The following is a 17,534-nucleotide window of genomic DNA, read 5'->3' as shown; positions in this document are numbered from 1 at the left end:
TGCGCAGTAGAGACTCACCGCTCCCCGTTCAACGAGCTGATAGAAAATGACGTCAGTGAGTTGGCGGAGACTGAGTGGGACAGGCACTGAACAGTTGGCTGCTGAACTGTCTGTAAACTTGCCTGTTGTGTTTTTTTTTCCTGTGTGTTCTGTTATCCACCACATTCCACTTTGTACCGATGGTTGTGCAGTGAATCCCGCACTATCCATTGTCAATTTTGTGTGAGGATAACTTGTAGCAGATATGATTTATATAACTGGACCTCTTGATATTTAATAAACATTCAAAAAGTGACACATTTGGAACACGGGAAATATTCTTTTTTTGAGTGCTCATAAATATTTACAGTAGAGCCCATTGTTTTTTTTTATATGAATACATCTTAATTTATTTACAGGGAACAACATACAATCACAACATCAGTACAGGACGGGAGATTTATTATTTGATTAAAAACAGATACAACAGTAAAAATATAAAACATTATATAGGCTACACGTGCTGTTATTAGAGAGGAAATGTGTCTCACTGTAAGAGACAAAACACTAAAATAAAACTTAAATATTAAGCTATACAAACTAGTTACAAATCGGTTCCCACTGCAGGATGCAAATGGAAATAGTTCTGTAGAAAATTCCACATGACGTCATATCCAATGTATTATTGGAGATTAGGTCAGTTTAACCCACATGACTGTGGTTTATTCCCTTTAACAGCAGCTTGATTGAAGATGCAAAACATCCAAAGTGATTCTTAAAAACCACAGACACTGAGAGTGAACCATGTGCAGTGCAGACCAGGACGGGACCAGGACTAGAACAGAATTTCACAAGGATGAGCTGGTTTTAATCAAGACTACAGGGGTCCTTCTGGTCTCTTCTCCAGGTTGTATTCCTGAGTCCTCTTCACCTTCCAGCCTAGCAACATGAGAAGCACGATGCCCATGATCTTATACCCCACCTGCAGGCCCAAGTACCTGCAAACATACAAGGACTTCAAAATAATGCTTTCTGTGCAATATACTATCATTTAAAAGCTACTAGATTTAATCCTATGAATTCAAACATATACATTTCAAGCAACAGCCCATCAGTTACAAAGTTGCCTATAAGTTGCCTATATTGTGAGGCCAACAGATAACATATGTTTTGTCCATTTTTGCTAGATGTTTTATAAAATATTTCTTGGAGTGAATAAAACAATACTTTATCTACATAAGCTGTACTTCATATAGCTTCATATAACCTCTTCACAGCCGACTGTAGGGACTTGACCCAGATTTTAGGGAACCACTGGAGTAGATTTTTATATTACTTGAATATTGATGATAACTGGACCACATACAGAACTGAATACTTGAATAACGGTAGTGGACTTAAAGCAAATGGGGGAAGACAATGCAAGGCAAAATGTTGACCTCATTCATATAGTATCACAGACAGAAAAAAATAATAATAATGTAATGTGTACAAGAAGATAATGCTAGGATAATGTTATTGAATACCTGTTTCTTAAAATATCGTTGTCGTAGTATCCACAGCTGAATGTCCTTCCACACATTCGCCTCCACCAGATGCAGGACGTGTCAATGGCCGTCCCAAACAGGGCTGGGGCAGGAAGCCAAGCTAAAAACAAGAGAATCACCAGCAGAGGGCAGCGTTACTAAATGAAAATAAAAGTATCGATGTTTGTAATGGAAAAAATAGGTTATTAGGTGTAGGTGAAGATTTATATCAGAGTATAAACATTTCAGCAGTTAAGGTTATTATTTACCTAACACTCTCATAAGCAGAAACTGTATTCCTATGGCGAATGATTTTTCTTCAGAGGGAACCGTTCTGCAATGATAAAGATATTGTTGTTATGCCATAAGAACAATGAGAAAGACTAGCAATTCTGTAGCATTTAAAGTGTATATAGTATTACCTGAGCACCATCATGTACATAGGGTTGTGGGTGAAGCAGGCGATGAGAGCAGCCACAGAGATGACAAGGATGACGGGGAGGAGAAGGTGGGGGCAGCTGTTTGGACAGGGGGTGGGATGAGCATGGCCCTGGGAACCTGAGATACACCTGCAGTTTGTATACATCTGTGGAGAGCAGGAGGGATACAATACAGTTAATTCATAGTTTATTCATTGGTAAGGGAAATTATACAAACATTATGGGAATAGTGGTCTGATTTGATAGAATGCTTTTAAGAGCAAGACCAATATATGCTGACACTAGGCTGCTATTCTAAGCCTTTTCAACATAATCACACCTTCCACAGCTTAAATGTAGTATTCAGTGCTGATAATGGCATTTGATTTTAATTAGCATTGTCTTCAAAATGAGTTATTGGTCTCACACATTGCTTCGTTTTCCCCTACCACTAAAACATACACAATAGTACATTCAAGGACCAGCACTTCCTTGTAAATAGATTCTGAATCACAGCGGACCTTTCACATTTAAATAAACACTCACCTGGACTTTGTGTGTGTTGTTGGGGTCTTTGGTGAAGTTGGTGCAGCCAGCATGACAAGGGGAGATATATTCTACACCGTCAGATCCACAGACTGGATGGAAAGCACTCGTGGGACAAGAGCAGTTGGAGTAACACTTGGGCATAGACCTGAGGAGGGGGGGTTATTTACAGTTTTATAAGGGTTTGTTCAAATATTGTATTGTATCATAGACATCGATAATTGTAGTCTTTACTGACCCGTCCTGACGTGTGTTGACCTCCGATACTTTTTGCGTGGGACAGCCCATGAAGAAGAGTGGGACGCAGACGAGCGTGGACAAGACCAGCATGAACACAGAGAAACGGGGGATGTTTTTTAGAGAGAGATTGGCCTTTTTCATGATCACTCCTCCAATCAACATCCCCACGGCAACAGAAGGCAGATTTACAGCACCTGGGAAGAAAGAGAGGGAATAAATAAATAAATAAATAAAATTTTATATATATATATATATATATATATATATATATATGTATATATATATATATATATATATATATATATATATATATATATATATATATATATATATATATATATATATATATATCCTGCCTCAAGTGGAGGAGTTTAAGTATCTTGGGTCCTGAGTGAGAAAAGGATGGAGTGTGAGATTGACAATCATCTGCAGTGATGCGGTCGCTGTATTGGACTGTTGTGGTAAAAAAGGAGCTAAGTCAAAAGGCACAGCTCTCAATCTATGTTCCTAGCTTCCCCTATGGTCATGAGCTCTGGGTTATGACCGAAAGGACAAGATCGATACAAGCGGTCGAAATGAGTTTTCTTTGCAGGGTGGCTGGGCCCTCCCGTAGACATAGGGTGAGGAGGTCAGTCACAGAGGAGCTCAGAGGAGCTCAGAGCAGAGCCACTGCTCCTCTACGTCAAGAGGAGCCAGTTCAGGTGGCTTGGGTATCTGCTCCGGATGCCTCCTGGACACCACCACTGGGAGGAGTCCCTGGGGAAAACCATGGGACATGCTGGAGGGACTATGTCTCCCAGCTGGCCTGGGAATGCCTCAGGATCTCCCCGGAAGAGCTAAAGAAAGTGTCTGTCAAGTGGGAAGCCTGTGCCTCCCTGCTCGGGCTGCTGTCTCGGTCCGGATAAAGCAGAAGAAAATGGATGGATGGATAGTTCAATGCATTATTTCAAAAAGAACACCTACATACAGTATAAAACACTGCTTCCTCTAGTCTGCTTAGTCTGCTTATACAATATTCAACATACAATCTAAGACACAGCCAGTATCCCCCACCACCATCTCTTTTCATCCATAAAAGCAGAGGTTGTATGGTATATAAATAAAGTCCTATGTTCAAAGCTAAACATACCTACTAGCAGGCTGCTATAAGCCGGTGCGGCGCCGTACTGACGCTCCAGGAACTTGTTGAGGAAAGTGGCGAGTCCCGCGATCACAGAGGAAAAACAGCACTGGGCCAGAACCAGGAGGAGGAAGAGAGGGCTGAGGAGAAGGTGCATGAACATCCGAGGGAACACTGACCCAAAAGAGGAGAGAATTTACATTCAGAAAGCATCTTTATAGTTCTATAGTCTATAGTTAACTTTCAGATTTTTAAACTTAGGATATAAGTGGCTTTTGAAGTATCTAAAATAATTAAAATGTGTCAATATCTGGACTAACCCAAAGATAGATGATTTATGCTTATTCCTTAGAAGTTGTGAGTTGAAGCCTGTTAGAGCAGCTAAGGGTGCGTAATATCAGTCAGGTTTTTAACTTACTTTTGAGAAATTCCAATAAAGACACTTCTGGTTTCTTCAGATCGCTGCTTACATCATTTTCAGGTTCAACCACCTAACAAAAAGAAACACTTGGTTAAAAGTCTAAAACAACACTACATCAGGTCTAGACTAAAGATTAAACCAGGACTGATCCAGATACCAGACTATAATCATGTCTTTACTTTGTTGTTGTATCTGCACTTGCCCAATTCAAAGCCTGTCTTCAGACCCTGCATGTTCCCTCCTGCTCAGTTATTCCTCGGGTGATTGGATTTGTCAAACAGAAATTCTTTTTACTCTCTCTTTTCTGAAGTCTTTTTATGTTGCATTCACCACGACACAGTGACATTTGACTGAACTAAAAAGCTCAAAGCAATAACTGCACCAAGCGGCCTGTGCTATCAAAACAGGAGCTGTCAAAAACATAATTGGGATTTTCAGCAGTTGACTCCAAAAGCGTTCCTGAATTTTTAAAGACGGTTACAAAAGACTAGGAGATTTCACTATTGAAATGACACAGCAGCATGCAAAGCTATAATGTTCAAACCATTACAGGATTAAATAAACAGGAAATTGCAAAACCCTTTTCAACAAAACCTTTCCACTTGCTTGGAAGGGATCATACTGACAATTTTACATGATTTTGTGCATTCATCTAACACTATCATCCGTATCCTCTCCAAGTCCTCTTTCACTACATATTAAAACATCTTGTTTCATGGTTTGTTATACATTTATTTATCACTGATTAGAGATGGAAAAAGTAAGATGAAGGCATGACATTGGAGAAGTTTAATATCAGTATGGAAACCAGCACTCGGAACCTTCAAGACATGTTGTAGGTTGTAGGGAGTATTATACCTCTGATGACATAGTCAAAGAGTCTGAAGTGCATAATCAAGAACCATGATGTATTCTTTTGACTTAAAGAAAGAAAGACCTGTACTCTGTACCCACCAAAACTTGTATCCTGAATGCGCATTTTTGGTACTTACAAGACTTACAAGATATTTAAACTTAGGATATAAGTACTCACACCTCACAAAACTGATAATTAGATTGTAGTCAATAGCCCTGCTAGTTTCAAATAAGAAGGTAAGCAATAGAGTTTCAACTAGTATTGTCTTTTCTGGCTAACTAAGCATTTTAAACTTTTTAAAGGAAACCAATCATTCACTTCTCCTTACGTTCCAGTAGAGGTCAGTAGAGCTCGAGAAATACAGACAAGCATCCATTGAACTAGAGCTAGTTGATCAGGACATCCTAGCATGTTTTAGGTATCTGAAATTTGTATCTTATTAAAACAAATACTAAAACTGCAGGAGACCCTGAATACCACCAGAAGAAACACTGTTCTTAGGAGCATTTATGCACTGAAAAACATGGACATACATTTTGCACCGGAGGCATTCTGCGAGGGAAGAAGAAGTATGGCAGAGAGGTGAGGAAGAGGCAGCCTGAGGTGATGAGGAGGCCCATCCACCAGGCCCCGACCCAGCGTGGATCAGACGGACTCAGCTCCAGCTCGGCCTCTGAACAAGAGGAGAGAGAGGAAAGGGTGGGAGGTGGTTAGATATCACACAGCAGGGAGGGATGAGACAGAGAAGGTAAATAAAGTATTACCTAAGGATCTGTTGAAGTCCACGTAGATACGAAGCATAACAGAGCCCAGCAGGAAACCGAAGGCGGGGCCAAACACAGAGATGGCAAAAAGGATGGCTAGGAAAGAGTGGACAACGTGTTCAGGAATATAGACACATGATATGACCTTCAGCACTGTGCACATATATACATCAGCGTGCACACACACACACACACACACACATATATTGCTACGTGTGACAATAGCAAAAACATGACTAATAGTTTGACCAGGTTTAATTTCAGTTTACAAATACACTGGATGTGACTGTAAATGATTGAAAATGGGATCAGGTGGTTGTGGGAAGTGAGGGAATTTATTTTAATTATCTATTTAGAAATAAAGTTTGATCTATTGATTGAAAAATAAAATCTAGTTAACTGTACCAAGCAATTATGATAACTACATCTACAGTATTACTAGAAATAGGCTACAACTAAACAACTTACTTACTAAATACTGCATACTCATGTAATGTTTGGACATCAACTGCTGCAGTCCATTGCATTGAAAAACAAATAAATATTAATGCTACTAAAATGATAAGCTATCAGGCACAACTAATGACTCATGTTTTGATCCAAATAAAAATGAATTCAACTTTTACACATACAAGATACACCAGTATTGAAAAGCTATTGTTTATGTTCTTGTTCATGTTCTTAATAGAGTATGTTGTGACCATTCACCTATATAGAGAGGGGAGTTCCCAGGACGAGCAAAGTCGTCGATATAGGAGATCCCAAATGGCTGAATGGGCACTGACCCGACCCCGAACATCAGCTGAGCGATGCCCATGAGCAGCCACAGGGTGCTACTGTCGGCCAATCGCCTCGTTTCGTCGCGACCACATGACTCAGGGCGCGTGGAGTTGCTGTGCAGGTTACAGATGTCATGGCGGTCTGAAGAAAATAGAGTAAAATTGAGTTTAAATAAGTGCAAGAGCTGTAAAAGTCAAATGGGTTATATTATGCAATTGATTTGAGATTTGCTCCTCAATCTGAAACTATGTCATTCACGTCAGAAATCTCTAAGTAATGACTTTCTCTGAGCACCCAATGTTTTGTTTCCCCTTAACTTTTACTGCTAACATGCTAACAATTTGTGTCTCATTATCGCAGTATAAATACTACAATATTAACTTCAAACACTACTATACACTGTAAAATGCTCTATGTAGTAGAAAGTACAACCAAAATATGATAGGATGTATGTTTAAAAATACATTGCAATTATTTAATTTAAAAGCTTGCTAAAGAAGGATGTGGTTCTTGTTTTAATTTCCTGAAGGATGTCCCACTGGAGGAGGTAGAAAGACGAGATCTAGGAGCAAAATAAAAATGACAGGCGAGAGAGAGATGTGAAATGAAATCCCCTGGAGGTGGCTCTCATTTTGGAGTTAAAGTCAGGGAGATGTAATCCTGTTAAGTAGAGTTCACTTGGGGAGCACAGACATGTTTTAATAAGGCATTTCCTAGGCTAAAAGCAAAAGTCTTCACATTAGATTTTTTTGGCTTTCCAAGTATCATCTTCCACACATTACAAAGTGCTTGAATAAAGACTACATTGTGTCTATACCAAGATTTGAGTAGGTAGTTCAAGGACTTGATCCAGTCTTAGTTCCAGTAAATATCTATTTCAAATCCAGACTACATACCTGTTCAAAAACCAGAACCTAATCAGGACACAACTAAACCAGACTTAACTTGGATTAACTAAACCAAGGCCCAACCAAAACCAAACTAGACCCAATAAGAATAAAACAGACTGACTAGATTTCAAAATCATTATACATTTGCATGGTTGTATTTTTTTGTCCAAACACCAGCTCCAGACTTGAATCCAAAGAGCAGATTTTTTTGAGGCTACGGCTGAGTGCTATGGAGAGGGACTGAGGAGGTAGTGCGGTTAGGTTCATAAATATTTCAGGCTGATTTGTTCATGTGGGATGGGTCACACTGTCACTGTGGTGCCAGAGGCTTCAGCACAGCTCTGTGAGAAGTCTGAGCTCACTGTGGAGCTGCAACATCAGCCAGTCAGAGGAATTAAATCAAGAATGCAACAATATTCACATTTTGGGCAAGGGTATGCTGCTCGTTATACTCACTCTGCATTTTAAATGTTAAGTTGCAAAATGCCACATGCAAACATTAGACATATGACATATTTATATTGTGATAAGTGTGAAGTAGACATACACTATGCACAAATGTAAACTCTGAAAATTATATCAGGATATATTTCAGTCATTCTCCATTATAGGGACACTTCACAAAGATTTTTGATCAAGGGGAAGTAGTATTGCAACACAGAGGTATCATATGTTCAGATGATATAATTTAGTCCTAATTAAGTGTCTATTATTGGTGGTAGTCAGTACAATTCACCAGTAATACTCCCTTGGCCTGTGTCCTCCACTGAGAAAGATATTTACGCCATTACCAGAGCTGGATCAGAACTGAAGAACCTGCTTAGATGAGAGGCCAAACGTATTCACTCTAAAAACATTGCAACACTCACTCACTGCCTGAAATACACACATGTAATCCACTTTACCGGTCTGTTTTTGTCCAGAGTCATTGCATTTGCTCTTTAATGCATTTCTACTGAAACTAATTTAACCTGTTTTTGATTGAACCAATACTCACTGTGCAGCACGGAGTCGTAGTCGTAGGGCTGGGACATAAAGTGCGGTAGAGTGAGGATGAGGGCGCTCACTGACATCAGCAGACCTCCCACTCCAATGTAGCGCGGTCTGTGGACTCTGTGCCCAAAGTAACTCACGAACACGATCAGGACTGTGTTACTCACCTGAATGAAAAACACACAGACACATAAGAGAACATACTTACTAATAATGTCTGCATAGAAGAAAAGTAATCAACGTAATCAACTAAACTACAATAGTAAAACCAATCAGCCAATGGGATTTACACGTAAGAATGTAGTTCATTTTAGAAGGTTCCTTTGTGAGTTTAGTAGTGATAAAGGAGCTCTAAAACTGCAATAGTGTTAAATAGGTAAATATTGTAAAAGTATTAGTTGGGCTGGGCAATCTTAAGCCAAAAATGTGGTAGGACAAACAAGACGGAGCAGTGAAGCTGATTTCCTAAAGATATTTTTATTATTATTATGATGTAACAATTTGAAAAGCCAAGAGTCACATCTGTATTTTGAGTTTAACCTAATCATGTAGCTAGGCTGATGTTATTGTCGCTCAAAATGCATGGTTATTGTCAATGCAGGAGAGAACACAAAAACAGTAAGACATTTCAAAATACTCAGTAGTGTTTTGTGTTTGCTTAGATTTCAAAAGCTGTGAAATAGACAGATCTGGAGTTGTAACTTGATTCTCCAGATGACGTCAGAACTGTCAGAGAAAAGATGCTGAACAAAGTGTCAACACAGTGATTTCATTTGCAGTAATCAACCTGTGACCAACGCTCAGAATCAAAACATGAGTCATTTTGATCTTGCACAAAAGCACGGAGGACTACAGCTCATGCAGATGAATAAAATATGGTATACTGTACAGGACAATGTACCGTAGGCCAAAGTTTGTATTAGTTTACCCTGGTATTGACCTGGTTTATATAAAGTTGAGTCTTGATTTAGCACAATTTAAATAAAATACACTATGTCGTTTAATGGATACCTAAGATGTTTTTATTTCTGAAAAATTCCGTGAAACGCATGCATTCTTACTATGTGCAAACTCTCCACAGATCTGACCTGTAACTTGGCTAGGTGGTGCCTATTCTCCATAGAGATAAGTTCACTGCCATACTGTGGAACATTTTCAGCAAACAACATTTCCAAAAAAGTTACATAGTGACCTTTAAACCTTATTCCTTAATTGATTTTCAGCGTGCAGAAGTACAGCGATATGCTCCAGTCATTTTCCTCATTAAACAACACCGTGTTTATTCAGCAATCAAACTTTTCCAAAATACACAGAGCCCGCTTGTATGTGAGGAAGTGCTGCCTGTTCTCCAGTTCCTCTGTTGTCATCGGTAACCTTGAAATAAAGCTATCTCTGTCTTGGGAGATGTTTGTGTTGGCTCTTGACCAGCTGAGATCGAGTTTATGGACCTGATTCAATATCGGTTTGATTAGAATTCAGTTTAACAATGATAATATCCTAAAGGCATCAACCATCTGGTACAGCCACACTTTCTCTGAGGTTCATGGAACAAAACAAAACATCAGAGAGGTCACTGATGCAGTTTGCATCAATGACCTCTCTGACCACTGCCAATCACCCACACTCAGCATTCACACAGCAATTTGTCTTGCCCAAGGACATAACCACGGCTTAAATGTTCAGCCCTGGTTTAACCCTGGTTTAGTGCTGGTTTAGTCCCGGTCTAGTTTCTCACCTCATGCAGGGAGGAGATGGTCCCAGAGGAGTAGCTGCTCAGGCCAAAGCGTCGCTCGATGGTGGTAATGGTGCTCTTGAAGTAGGAGCTGTAGAGGAGCTGAGAGAGCTGCAGGAGGCCATGGCACAGCACAAAGAGCTGGAATGCAACGCAGAACATTTAATTTAAACATTTTTAATTCAACATAAAACAATGGATTTAACATTTACAATACATTATTATTATTGTTGTTGTTGTTATTATATATTTTATGAGTTAGTAGTGGCTCCTATAATTGCTAGAAGAACATATGTCAGCAATGAAATGCTAAACCCAGAACTAAACCTGAGCTAGATCAGGACTAGAACAGGACAAACCAAGTCTACATCACAACTAAACTGGGCTCAAATCAGGACAAAGCCAGCACAAGTGTGAGCGCATGATATTACCTACAACAACTTGTTAGTAGATTTCTATTTTTTTTTTTACATGCAGGGTCTTGTTATAAATTAAGTACAAATTTGCTACTTAATTTATATAACCCAATGGTGATTCGACCCAGTGTTACTCTTTCATTCTGAGTGAGCTGTGACAAGAAATTGAAAGACAAACATATTTGGCTTTTGAAGCTTGAGTATACGCAACATCAATCACATACAGTGAAAGAGATCTGACGTTATATAAATTGAGCTGAAAGCCTGGACTCGACGGACTCTGGTGAGGTCTGTACGTGCTTTGTGAGCATTCACAGACACTAGGAGAAGACAGCGCTGGCTTTAGTGCTCTGAGCCAGTGAATGCATGAGTGACGCTGAAGATACTGCTCAGATTAGGATGGATTTAACTGAGAAAACAAAGGCAAATCCAGCTCTGAGTCTGTGCTTCTGCAGGTCGACCCAGGCTCTCTCCGCTCAGAACAGTTAATGCTCTGTTAAACCCAGCTTTGTGCTTCACTAAACCTCACACAATAGACCTTTACACTTGTTAATATTTCATCAGGAATCTGTACCCAAAAGAGTCCAGATCACACGCAGTCTTTGTGATAAAAAAGCAAATAGAACCATCAGTTTATTTCACAAGTGTATATAACAAGCCTAAGGTCAACTTCAAACAGACCAATCAGAACAGAGCGACCTGCACTGGACGAGGACACACCTCATGTCTGCTTCTTCTAATGAGCTTTAGAACATATTTTAATCTCTGTGGTGGTCCTTCCTTTAGGGGATGAGAGGCACCAGATAGTTAGATTAGATAATTCAATTTTTATATCAGATTACAGCGTTGGTATCATGGTCCGACCTCTCATACAGACCTTCTAGAAACCTCCATGTCACATTTGAAAAAACAAACAAAAAACAAAAAAACTCCCATGCACATCATAACTATTGTTCATTATACACACACTTTTTTTTATTGTTGGTGCTAAATAAATAAATAAAAAATAATGTGGGAGATACATACAAAATAATACTGAAATAGCTGTTTTAGGGGTATGTGAAATAAGATAATGTAGTACATTTATATAGTTAAAACTATTTAAATACCTAAAAAAGAGACATCTAAGTAATCACCCCAACGCCCAATAAAAAGTGATATTTCTGCACTTTTGTGTTATTTAATAGACCAATCATGAACCTCAACTATGACATTTATAGGACCATTTTAGTACAGGACTGATGCATTGTTAAAATATTGCCTGAACAGCATTACTGAGATGCAAAAACAAATTTACCAGATATTCATTTTTGTCAACCCACCTCTGCATCAGATGCCCTTTTTACAGCCTCATATACTCAAGTCAAAATCAAATTGATTTCAGATAATTCCTGTGCAGCCAACCATCTTTGACATAACAGCTAGAGTACTTCTAGGACCTTTAAGTCGTTCTACACACTGTCTATCTAGTCTGCTAGCATCGACTTAAACCAAGGGAAAACACCATAAACTTTAAATGTATGCTCACTTTTTCATGCAGACCACCTGACATCGGCTCGAGGAGTGGGGCCTAGTGTCACGTTCAGCTCTGAAGCCTGATTTATTGTTTCTATTGAGTTTCAAGATTATTTATAGCCTGATGTTTGTGAGTGATTGTTCCTGTACACTCTCCTGCTGCGAACGCAGAATCAGGGGAAGTTAAAAGCACAAATTCAGAACTTCAGATGTGTCTGACGTGGGAAGTGTGACAACTGTTCAAATAGACTAAAATACTAAAAGAAAAAGCTTGAGACTAATTCTATACTTTTGGCTGCAGTCCTTTAGTTGTTTAGTTGATTAACTGGTCGATAGTCTTAGTTGACCAAACTTTGTGTTAGTTGACTAATAATTGTGTTTAGACTATAAAGATCTATGTGAGACAACAGGAGAAAGGGGGAAGTTATAGTGAGTGAGTTGGCTGAAGAGTTGGTACTTTTAGATTTAATCTATCTTTATGTAAATATAGCGGTCCCTCGCTATATCGCGGCTCACTTTTCGCGGTCCCGCTGTTTTGCAGATTTTTTTTTTGTACAATTTTGCATGTTTTTTTTTTTTTTTTTTTACAGTGTATGAAGGTGCGTGTTCTGCGTCCTGATTGGCTCAGGGACGTGCCGTGTCTTCTGTTGGATGCTAGCAGTGTGACTCTGGTGGTGTGTTGTACAGTACAACTTAATTATACTGGACGTACCGGCTAACACAAAGGCTAGTCACAGAGACACAGACACGCTGCAGAGCTGATCACCTCCACTGATGGGTTTTATGTAATAAATACACTAAAGCCACTCTCTCAACCTGGTCTGCAGCGTTCACAAAGGCATAGGAAAAACTAAACATCCAAAGGCACGTGCAGAGCGCAACGGACGCTCTGGACACGCATTAAGATGACGTGTGTCCAGAGCGTCCAAGATGCGCATCGGGACTGTCTGTCGTCAGATGCAAAGGCGTCGCCAAGAACACCTTATGGTGTGAACACACGCCTTGGACGCCTCTAGTTGGACACCTTTGCTTTTGAGGACAGACGCCTCCGACGTGTGTCCATGAGAGACTTTGCATGAACTCGACAAGGAGCAAAAAGGGTTGTAACCATCGTGCGGATGGAGTCTGCTTTAACTCTGTGGATCAGTGACTGCAGGAAAAAGAACATTACGAGACATTACAGCAGAGCGGCGCCAGGACGAAGGGGCGTGGTCAGAGGAAGAGGCGGGGTCAGAGGAATAGGCGGAGTCAGAGGAAGAGGTGGGGTCAGAGGAAGAGGTGGGGTCAGAGGACCTGTGAAATACGCGTGAGTCACATTAATCATTTCATATGTGTCAAACCTCGTAGGTTGATCATTAAAATTACATTTGTTACAGTATTTCTAAAAGCTGTGATTTTTATTTACAGTACAGTATAATATTTGGCTTTGTTCTATAATACTGTGCTTATTTTTTTTAAATCTACAAAGATTTGAACTTTGAAGAGAGAAATGTGAGAAAACGTTAACGCCTGTGTGAGAAAAGTGTATAAAGTGTGTGATGAGGGGTTTTACAGACAAAAACATATATAATAATTGTAAAAAATAAAGTCTTCTACTTCACAGATTTCATTTATCGCGGGTTATTTTTGGAACGTAACCTGCGATAAACGAGGGACCACTGTACATTGATTCCTAGTAATTTTTCTGCATAAATAGTTGTTTTTGCATCAGCTTCCATTTAGTACATTGTGAGTGCAGTTTGGGTCAGAAATGAAGAGATGCATTATAATTTTGAGAACTTTTGCTCTGATTTCCTCTGGGCAGGACATGTCTTTAGTTGTGAATACAGCCCTAATGCAGTGTACTGGAATAAGCCCAAAGTTCAGATGTACTGGAGTATCTTGAAACAATGTACAAAGTAAATGGTAGATATCAGCAAAATAAGTCAAAAAATAATAAAACTAATACAATGGAATTCAACATTCATTTTCTGAACTTAAACAATTCAATCACTGTCATTTAACAAAAAAATTGTTTACCTCCAAATTTGAAACTTAAACCACATGATCTCACTGATGATTGGCTGAACGCTCGAATAAATGTAGATGAGCTGGATAAGACCGGGTTTCAAGTAATCGAGACAAAATGCTCCAAAGTCCCAAACAAATGCTCATTATATTGGCTCTGCACAGTGGTGTCATGACCAGGAGATTGAAGCCAGAAATAAACAGTGTTCAGACGTCAGCCCCATGTCTGCTCTGCTTTAGTCTCACCTCAAACTACCACTACAGAGCGTCGAACGGGGCTCTGGGTACTACTGACCACAGGGACGGCTACGGGAACTAACAAGTCTAATGCACTTCTTGTTCTTTGCAGTTTTAACAACAAAATGCCAAAGTTTACATTAGGATAAAATAAAGGTTCAAAAGCGATAGTCCCAGTGTGAACCGTAGCTAAACAAGGACAAACCCATACCAAACAAATTTATCTGCAAACTCATTAGTCATTTACAATTTATGTCTTTATTCACAATAAATGCTACTGCCAATTTAGACACACATTTTTATCTGTTTTTTCATTGGCCAGTTATTCATTCTTTTTAAGCACAATCTAATTCTTTTCATAAGTCATGCTTGAAATCAAAAACGTCATCACTTTATGATGCAACAGTGAAGTAGTAAAAACACAAACATGTCCTGAACAGTGTGTACAGCTGCCAGGGAAAAGGAATTATGGGATGTGTCCAAGAAAGACAAATGTTGACCCAAGTTTAGGTGGAGCAATATAATGAAGATATGAACCTGGAGTGACGAGGGTTTGGCACAAATGAATCCTAACTGCAACATGCAACGTGCAAGAAGAAGAAAATAACCTAAGTGTACCCTGGTTCAGACGAACGCCTTAGACACAAAGGTAGACATGTGTAATCCCTCTGTAACCATCCTCTGGGTCCTGATGTTCTGGTTTTAGTAACGGGTTAAGCCCTGGTTTATGAAGGCATTGGTTTAGCCCGTAGTTTACTTTTGATTTAGTTCTACTTAAGACCTGATTAATTCCTAATTATTCTTTAATTCATTGCATTTATCCCAATTTTGACCATGTGACACAAGAGGAAATTGAAAAATAACTTTGCTAAGGTTAATGCCAGTCTTCTTGGCTTATACAGTACATATAATGTCTGCTGTATTCATCAGAATGGATTGGAACGGAGTGAATTTAGAAATGCTACAATTATTTAGATAATGTAATCTAATAATAAAACAAGAAAATATTTGTAAGTAGATGTTATTTTTCCAGACTTGTTCAACCTTCCACCAAAAATGAAACACTATGAAAAATAGATATTTCCTTGAGCAGCCCAGTACATGTCCTCCTCATAAGTGCTAAAGCCCTGACCTCCTCCCTCTGTATAAACAGTAGGACAGAGGTGCGCTCCTGCTGTGTGGGATCGGTCACATTACACAGGCCAGATCTCCTCCCCTGCTCAGATTTACACACCAAGGTTCAAACATGACCAGACCCATTGCAGTTTGTAACATTTCACTAATGTAAACCAATCTTTAATTCTAATATATATATATATATATATATATATATATATATATATATATATATATATATATATATATATATATATATATATATATATATATATATATATATATATATATAATCAGTTGACAGATGAAAACACTTTTTTTTTGTTAAAATATCTTTTGAAGCTGCAATTATTGACAGTAAATTGTATTAAGAACTTAATAATCATATTAAGAAGTACATATTTAGATGTGTACTTGCCTTCTATATTTTTATTACTATTGCATTTTTTCACACTTCCAGTGTTCAGATGCCCCTGCTCTGCTTAAAGCATTTAAGGTATTCTCATCATTACTATAGTTTGCACAATTTCTTATTTCCTTTTGGTAATCTTACTTTTTTACTATTTTGTCCAGGTGCATTCAAAGTCAGCTTCATAAACCACCATTTGGCAGCAGTCTACATTTATCTCATGTTCTTATTGTTGTACTGGACCAATTTATAGAGCTAACATATTAAATCTACTACATAATTATGAGGCAAATGATCTTAATCTTCTATTGTAGGCCCAGGATCAGCAGACAACTCCACAGAGGATTTATTTGGAACTTGAGAATTTTAGCTCCAGGCGACAATAATTCACATTTTTGACATGTGCACATGCCTATAATTACTTATGCAATGTCCTAGAGATAAACCTCTCCTGTTTTTCCCCAACGCAAACGCTGTAGGGTTAAGACACGAAAAAAGGTTTAAAAGCAGACCAAAGGAGCTGTAAACTAAGTTCATCATTCATCAGAACTGAAAACACGATTAAACCACGTCTAAACCAGACTCAGATCAGGACTAAACTGCATGTGAGTCAAAGAGCTGTGTCCATGTTCTTAGTCAGTGTTACCTTGATGCTGCAGCCCGGTGTCCGTGGTGTCCGTGGTGTCCGTGGTGTCCGTGGTGTCCTGACGTCCTTCGGTGCGTCCATTCCGCCCGTGTCCAGTGCGCACAGTGAGGATCACCTCTGCACACTTTTTGGCCTGCCTTCCTCTCGCTGCTCTGCTTTTGTATCCGTGTCAGTGCTGATGTAAGAAGTGCACTCAGCCCACGTCTCCTCCACTCCACGCGTGTTTTCAAACTTGTGAATGGTGATTTCTGCGCAGAACAGTGCGTCTTGTTGATTGGCTGCGTCACTCACCTGCGCCGGCGTGCACAAACTTGTTATAAACGACAATGCAGCGTAGAACAAACTAAACTTAACCTGGTAAACAATTAGTCATGTTTGTACCGTGATAGATATGAGAGTTCAAACTGTTCTGAGGGTAAATGCTTCATTAGTCCCGGTATGTGGCCCCAGACTGGCCCCAGACTGGCCCTGGCCGGAGCGAGAGCGCGCAGAGGATAATGACCGCTAATGAGCGCACACACGAGCTTTTTAGAACTTTGTGCACTTTTTGCGTCACAACAATTTACTCCAGGTAGAAGGGAGAGGCAATAAAAGATAACGTGGCAGTCAAATATTTAGTCTTATTTTCTGTAAGCCAATTAAGGCTGTAATTAAGACAGTAGACCGTAGAATAATGGGCCTTTAAGACTAATAAATAAATCTGGCAAAGATCTCATTTCCATGCCACGTAAGGCCCATAATACAGTTTAATTGCCTCATTTCATGGCCTCAGCTACTAAATATCTTAATTTTAGTATAAGTAAACAGTATTACACTAGCAGATGTTTAAAAAAAAAGTTATATTGGCCATGTTTATATGTTCCTGTAGTGGATTTCTGTTCAAAAATGTCTTCAATATCAGCATCATTTTCTACAAACATGA

General features: G+C 39.1%; 2 protein-coding genes across 2 annotated transcripts in view; one reads left to right on the top strand and one right to left on the bottom strand.

Annotated features, from left to right (window-relative positions):
- zbtb11 (zinc finger and BTB domain containing 11) overlaps window positions 1-17,534 on the top strand; it is a 505,104-nt gene that overhangs the window by 470,411 nt on the left and 17,159 nt on the right. The gene's annotated exons all lie outside the window — the stretch shown is intronic.
- Window positions 371-16,873, bottom strand: slco2a1 (solute carrier organic anion transporter family, member 2A1). Its single transcript, XM_033992091.2, has 14 exons — window positions 16,613-16,873; window positions 10,270-10,407; window positions 8,539-8,701; window positions 6,580-6,792; window positions 5,872-5,967; window positions 5,641-5,780; window positions 4,249-4,321; window positions 3,840-4,004; window positions 2,709-2,904; window positions 2,471-2,618; window positions 1,928-2,091; window positions 1,775-1,839; window positions 1,506-1,626; window positions 371-977 (listed from the first exon to the last, which is right to left on the bottom strand). The coding sequence occupies exons 1-14, from the start codon at window positions 16,691-16,693 to the stop codon at window positions 857-859; spliced, it is 1,884 nt and encodes a 627-aa protein (XP_033847982.1). The 5' UTR covers window positions 16,694-16,873; the 3' UTR covers window positions 371-856.

Source organism: Periophthalmus magnuspinnatus, chromosome 4 (genome assembly GCF_009829125.3).
Source record: "Periophthalmus magnuspinnatus isolate fPerMag1 chromosome 4, fPerMag1.2.pri, whole genome shotgun sequence".
Classification (NCBI taxonomy): domain Eukaryota; kingdom Metazoa; phylum Chordata; class Actinopteri; order Gobiiformes; family Gobiidae; genus Periophthalmus; species Periophthalmus magnuspinnatus.
The sequence above is the reverse complement of the archived record's forward strand: the minus strand, read 5'-3'. Positions and strand labels throughout refer to the sequence as shown.